This window comes from Capsicum annuum, chromosome 11 (genome assembly GCF_002878395.1).
Source record: "Capsicum annuum cultivar UCD-10X-F1 chromosome 11, UCD10Xv1.1, whole genome shotgun sequence".
In the NCBI taxonomy this organism is placed as follows: domain Eukaryota; kingdom Viridiplantae; phylum Streptophyta; class Magnoliopsida; order Solanales; family Solanaceae; genus Capsicum; species Capsicum annuum.
The window spans coordinates 211,003,441-211,010,910 of record NC_061121.1 but is presented as its reverse complement, the minus strand read 5'-3'; the positions used below and the strand labels follow the sequence as shown (position 1 = coordinate 211,010,910).

The 7,470-nt window shown below is 26.4% G+C and overlaps 1 protein-coding gene across 1 annotated transcript; it reads right to left on the bottom strand.

Moving 5' to 3' along the window:
• Positions 1–1,700: 1,700 nt before the first annotated feature.
• On the bottom strand, positions 1,701–3,167 carry LOC107847100 (embryo-specific protein ATS3A). Its single transcript, XM_016691340.2, has 2 exons — positions 2,992–3,167; positions 1,701–2,239 (listed from the first exon to the last, which is right to left on the bottom strand). Exons 1-2 carry the CDS (start codon positions 3,100–3,102, stop codon positions 1,775–1,777), a joined length of 576 nt encoding a protein of 191 aa, XP_016546826.1. The 5' UTR covers positions 3,103–3,167; the 3' UTR covers positions 1,701–1,774.
• Positions 3,168–7,470: the final 4,303 nt, after the last annotated feature.

The following is a 7,470-nucleotide window of genomic DNA, read 5'->3' as shown; positions in this document are numbered from 1 at the left end:
TTTTTAACAAAATAAATAGATTAGCTTTTTAAAATTTGCTACAACTTATAATTAAATTCTTAATAAAATAATTATCTAAAAGTGTTGTTATAATTTACCATAAAAAATTTGCATATGAGATAATTTTCTCCATTTATTAACCATTTCACAAGTAAATTGGAGGAGGAAGTACGGCATTTGCTATGCCAAATAAACATGAAGGACAAGTAGTAAATGATGTGTATTTATGACACATGCCAAATATAAAAAATTAAAAAGGAAAATGACGTTGTGATAGCTAAAATAAGTGGTTTCATAGCGAGATGAACTCCAAAAAATTCAGCTATGCCATCATTTGGGATTCTGATCTTGCCCATGAATTTATTGTGTCTCTATTTGAGTGGGTCAAATTAGGGATTCACAATTAATGAGTCAGGTACAAAAAATTAATTAACGTTAGGGAAAAGGTGTAGGAATTAGGAGCATATTGAATATTTTTTGGAGAAGGATAATTTAATTACTTCCTCCATTGTAAATTACTTGTCACTTATTTTTAATTTAATTTTTGTTTTTATTTGTTATTTTAACATATCAAGAAAGAATTTTTTATTTTATTTTATCTTTAGCATTAATTATTTAATCTCCAAACTAATTTCAAGATCAAAGGATTTGAGGAAAGGTACGTAGGGAAAGATCAAAAATGCATTGGAGAAAGGTTATCAAGCAGGGGTAAAGGTTATCGGGCAAGGAAACTTCAGACATGACCCTTAATAAAAGAGTGAGAAAGTCTAGAATTCGGGTGAAAGTTTATAGTAGATAATTTTGTGCCATGTTCCTCCGGCAAGTAATACTAGTATTATTTTCTATATTATATTCTTATTATTTTTAATCTTTTATTATTTTTAATTATTTTTTTAAAACTATTTTCCTTTTACTGCTTAATGTCTCGTATGTTTCTGCTTTCTTACTGTCTTACTATTATTTATCTCATCATAAATGTCGTATTTTTACTTTCTTTAAGTCGGGGACATTTCAAAAACAGTCTCTTTACCTGATAAGATATAATTTATCATTTTCAAACTTCATTTATAAGACTATGTTGAATATATTGTTATTGTTGTTGTGTTGTCTTCTTTATAATCATCTTATCCTCATTAGAATTTTTCATTCCTTGGACTTAGGAGAAATAAACCTTACAATGTGTCTCAAACAAAAAAAGACATATTATTAATTTGGAAATAAGTATGTTTCAACAATGTTGAGAGAAACTATGTCTATCCATTATTTCTTTATGACAAATAGTAATTGAACAAGTGTAATTTGTCCTTCTGATTCCTGCATAGTGCTTCAACTTTGCTTCAACTTTCAAACTAGGAACAAGTTAGGAGACAATTACATTTAATGTCGTCCTCCTCCTGTCCTCTTGTTTCTTCGATGGATAAAGGATCTAAAATACTCTTAATTAACAACCTATATGAAATAGTTTAAATTTGTCTTTTTCATTTATAGAACCAAAATTTCTTTAACATAATTTTGTATGTTAAAAATGTTTTTCTTCCGTCAAAAGTTAATTTTGAATTAAAATTGCCCCTTCTTTTAATGGAATTACGAAATGACACACATGTGAGACACTCAAAGAAGGAGAAATTGGGGAGTGAATTACAACGTGGGAAATCTAATCCTCACCAACAATGTAAAAGTTTATGTAGTCAACCAACTGAGCTACTAAGATATGAGGCTTTCATTAAATATATTAGTGAAAGTTAATTTATACAGCCAACCAAATTATTGTGTTTTACGGAGCTTTCCTTCCAAATAGATTTCTCTTGCGTTTCAACCCAAAAGGCGTGACCTGTGTGTCACAAAGGTCCGACCCGTGCCACACGCGACGCGGCAAATATCGTCGAAAATAGAACGCATTTGAGCTAAAATGAGGTCCTTCTAGGACTTGAACTTGAGCAAAACCAGGACGCCAATCATCATTTCCAGCCAATTTAAGATAGAGATAGCAAATTGGTGATTTAACACATTGACCAGTGACTTGGAATTGATCCATCATGCAAGCTTGAAATGGTTTTCTTGGGATGTCATCAAGAACTTGTGGCTCTAATGGATCAACCCTTCTAACATGCTTGGAATTCAAATGATGCACTAAAATGTCATTGGAATTTTCATCACCAAACCTTAGGCTTACATGGTTTGAGGTTTCTGCACCTTTTGTACATGTTGTCTCTATTGTCACAAAATAGGTGCATTTCTCCTGTAATTGTCAATACAAAGAAAATTTCAATCAAAACATAAATGCATCTAGGATTTCAATTTAATGAGTTCAAGTTCGAGTTCATAATTCTACCTTAATGTTGTAGCGCATTTGATTTACTAGTCTAACATCTAACATTTGTTCTTGTTTGACTTTTTCTTTTCAACACATACACAGCAAAAGCTATTATAGATTCTCTCCTACATAAAACGCTATGAGCTACACTTTGTTATATTGTTCACCCTCAACATAAATGATAGCTATGGCCATAGATGAAAAACAAATAACTCTTTAATTATATATGAATTTAACTTATATATATTGATTGACTAAGTAAAAGTTGTTTCCATCATTATAAAAGTAATGTGGAGTCGCAAAGCAGGCATGACAACCGTCAGCTGTCTGCTTCCAACAACTGCTACTCACACTTACTTATATATAGTAAGAATATCCGTGCTTCAATAGACATTAGAAGCTAATCAAGCTTATAAGGAGAATGTGCTAATTTCGTCAACAAATTTAGAATCTTATAAAATTGATTTCTAGTAACAAGTACGTCATATATGCATGATTCAGTGCCAAACATGACATGTACTTCTGTTTACGAAGAACATAGCAAAATGTGATACTTTGTGTGAATTATTGAGCCTTTAGATGCATGTGTTATGTCCAAAGCCATTAGACTAAGGGTACACCTGTCTAGACATCATAATCGCGTAAAATAAATTAAAAAAATTATCGAAAGTTCGTACCTTCTTTGTTGAAAGGCTTTCACTTGTTGCCTTGATGGAGACCTCCTTTCCTGAAACAAGAAAGGTGAAACTTAGGACAAAAATTAATGTTCCAAATTTCCTTAACATCATCCTTAATTAATCTATTGAGCTTAGTTATTTGATATAAAAGAGAAAGAAGAAACCCCTAAAACCCCACATTAGTATAATGTTTTATAAGAACTAGTATATATGACATATATCTCTTTGATACTCATTCTTTGCTTCATATAGACAAAAAGGAAATATTCTTGGATGTTTTGATTACTTGAAGATAATTATAACCATCTTTTAATGATATTAATCTTCTTGTTTCATTGGCTTTCTGAGATAATTAACGTATATATTCTAGAGAGTAATTTAATCTTAAACCATTTAGAGATCCTTTCAACTCATAACTTTTACGTCACAAAGGTATGCATTTTGGATAAATCACATAAAGATTTTCATAGAAATAGTGTAAATAATTTTTAAGTTTTAGCATACATACTAAAAGTAATATTCTATCAAGTAAGAGAGTCGTTTGCCATTTATCTCTCCTCAGCATTATTAATAAAAGGTATTGAATTAAGACACTTCAGAAATTTGTTCATATTATTTAATATTTAGTATACTTAAGTACTATTAATAGATCATTGTGGTCGGATTTTCCTTGAACCCCACATAGACAAGAGTTTTAGTGCATCGGTTCAAGTAGTGGCAGAGCTAGCTTTAATTAAGGAAACAGTTCGATTGAATTTCATTAATTGAAAAACTACATTGTGCAAAATGGGAAAAGTATACATTGTTTAATTATGCGTAATTAAACGAAGTCCTCACGCGAAAGCTGATTATAAAAGTAGTATTCCCTTCATTTCAATTTATTTATCTTGATTATTATTTGGACAACAAAAAATATTTTTTTCTGGGTCAGATTTCAAATAATTTTTAGATATTTTTGAATTATCAATTTTTGAAACTTATGATATCTTTTTATGTACTTTTTAAATATATAATTTTATCTTTTAAAAAAAAAATCTTATATATAAATTAGACAAAAGATTAATAATACAGAAATTAATTTTGTAGAGATTAATAATGTGAGTTGGGGGTGCGCATGAGTTAGTTAGAGTCCGTTTTTGTTAAAATCAAAATTGAATCAATTTGGTCAATTTCGTAATTGTTAAAATTAAACCAAATAAATTTAATAACACTAAGGTGAATAAGATATAAGCGAAGTCTAGGTAAAAATTTATTGTTATTTGTTATTTGTTTACGTAAGTTGGTCTAAATACATGTCTTCTATTAAAAAATGACTTAAAGCCTAAAGTTTATTAGTCCAACAGAGATAAAATGAGTGGTACAAATAAAATTTTGATGGAAGACGATACCGAAAATTTAAAATTACTAGTTTAAGTGTACGCACCTCACGTGTGTATTTCACTTTAATGAGTTTAAATATTAAGCTAAATAGGATATTAATTTAAATAATAAAGAAGAATACAATAATTAGATTTAACATCTTTTGAACATGTAAAGATGGAGAAAGTATTTAATTAAACTTAATATTTATCAAAAGAAATTCTCAAAGCCAATCAAAATTTATCTACCACTTTTAAATTACAACAAAACTATATGATTATAGAAATATCAAAACAATACAATTAAATCTAACCTCTGTAAAAAATAATTTCTCAAAGTCAATCGTTATTCATCTACTACCTGTAAACTACAATAAAAAAAATACGATAATAGAGATATCATAACAATGCAACTAAACTTAAACTTTATACACACAAAATAAATTTTCAAAGCAGAGATCAAAACTATACAATTAAACATAACTTTTACCTAAAAAAAATTCCAAAATCGACTGACATTTATCTACCACATGTAAACTACAATAAAATAATACGGTAACAAAAATATCAAAATAATACAATCAAACCTAATCCTTACACAAAACTTCATAAACTTATTGTTTGAGTAGAAATCATAAAGTTACTCAATAACGAAAGCTTATTATTCATGATCAATAATTACAATGTAATAGAAAAGAAAATTTAAAACCTAGAAACAACAAAGTCACGTTGTAAATTCAATAATAAAAATTACATACAAACATGAAAAGATGTTTCGTTATTCTTAATCAATAAAATCAATGTAACAAAAAAGAAAATTTAAAACCTAAAAATTAAATCAACATATTATATTAGAGATTCAATAGCAAAACTATTTATAACATAAAAAGATGTTTGTTAATTATGATCAATAAAATTAAAACATAATATAAATAGAATTTTGAAATCCGAAAACCACAAAGTTATTCAATAACAAAGCTACGATCATAAAATTTTACTACCCAAATAAGATATCCATATAAACCTAAAAAAGAAATTCTAAAATTGAAAGAAAATATATATATATATATATATATATAATGAATCCTAAATTATAATATTATAACAAAGGAATAAAGTCCTAATCTAAAAATACAAAACCTTTTTTTCTTGTTTTGGAAAGTCCAAATACCCTTTTTTAATTAGAAAAAAAAAATCGCGCTTTGTGTTTAGTTTTTGCAAGAATTCTTTTTGCTTCTTTTTTTAGAAATCTTAACCTATTTTATATAAAATAGTTTCAACAATTTTTCTAAAATATTTAGAATTTTACTTTATATATAAATATTATATAATAATTTCTTTGAAGTTGTATTTCTGTAACAAAATATTGCCATATATAGGAATTCAACTACAAGTAGAAAATATTATCCATTTAATTTTCTTATATATTTATTATAGTTAATATTTAATATTATAAATTAAATAAAAATTATAAAAAGATAATTTTATTTATTGTGGAGTCTTTTAACGAATGGCAAAAAGTTCAAATCGTTTTCCTAAGGTATTCACATTTTTAATATATTATAGATATAGATATAGATTATAGATATAGTTTACCAACAAAAAAGATTATAGATATAGATTATAGATATAGATATAGATTATAGATTATAAATAGATATAAATTATAGATTATAGATTAATAAAACTTCATATATATTACATATTAGCGTACAACATATAACCTATTTTCGCCCTGTTATGATTTATGAGGTTTGGTCATTTTAACAGCATGTATGTCTAATTTTCCTATTCTTGTTCTATCATCTATTTTGTATAAAATAATATATGGTTTTTGCTAACTTATGCATATACTCCCTCTGTTCCTTGTACCTTGTCACATTTTATTATTTAAAAATTAAATTATATAAACTTTGGCTAATATTTTAAAATATATTTTTTAATTATATTATATAAAAAAAATATAATTTATAATATTTTACGTATAGATTTTAAAAATCTAAATTTAAAATTTTGAATTGATGTAATTCAATTTAACTCTAAAGCTAGTTGAATTAACTCTGTCATAAAAGAAAACCTGATACGTAAAAAAAAAAAAAAAAAAACAGAAAAATATTATTATTACCGACAATGGAAAAAAGCAAGCAAATAGGGGGGAAACAATGTTGAATTATATGGAGTTTGAAATAAAACCAACCAAACTGTTTATTACTCAGACCAAACGGCTCCTTATATTTAATACATAATTTTATGGAAGTAATGTATTTTCTCAGTTTTAAAATAGTTGGCCTTTATTGATTTGATACTTTTCTTTAGAAAAAAAAAAATTATTGAGTGTATGTTACCAAATTAGCCTTATTAATTAGGGCAAAATTCAAAAATAGCATACTTATCCCTTAATAATGAGTTTCATAGCAACAGTTTCATAATTATATAATATAGGAAGTTGTATTTTGCATTTTTGCAAACTGTTGCTACAAAAATACAAATACGTATGCTTTTTACTGCCCTAATGATCGATATGTATTTTGTATTTTTGCAAACTGTTGCTACAAAAATACAAATACATATGCTACAAAATGTAATTTGATAAAAGTGTTGTTATTTTTTATAACCTAATACTTAAGTATGTTACTTTATGTATTTTTTCCTATTAATTATGATTTGAAAATATAAATTTGAGTATATATACTTTGTTTACTCATTTAATTATAAGGATAGTATTGGAAGAACATAATAAAATAATCTGAATTTCATAAATGGGACAACTAAATTAAAACAAATATTTTTAGAAAGAAAATCAACTATTTTAAAATTGAGCAAGTAGAGCGAAATGCCTATTCATCAGACCAAACGGTTCCTTATTGTTTCATTTGCCGATGGACCATGGAGGTTAAAATAAAAATGTTACATAAATTTCAGCCTTTTTGAAGCTAATTATTCTATATCTCAACTCGTTTTCATATTAATAAAAATTTCTAATTTTTTCCACACAAATATATCACTTAATTTTACATGGATACATCACATTCTCCTATTTATATCACATTCTTCCAGATATATCACTTAATTTTACATGAATACATCACATTCTTCTTTGATTTATCCGTGAGTTTTAGAG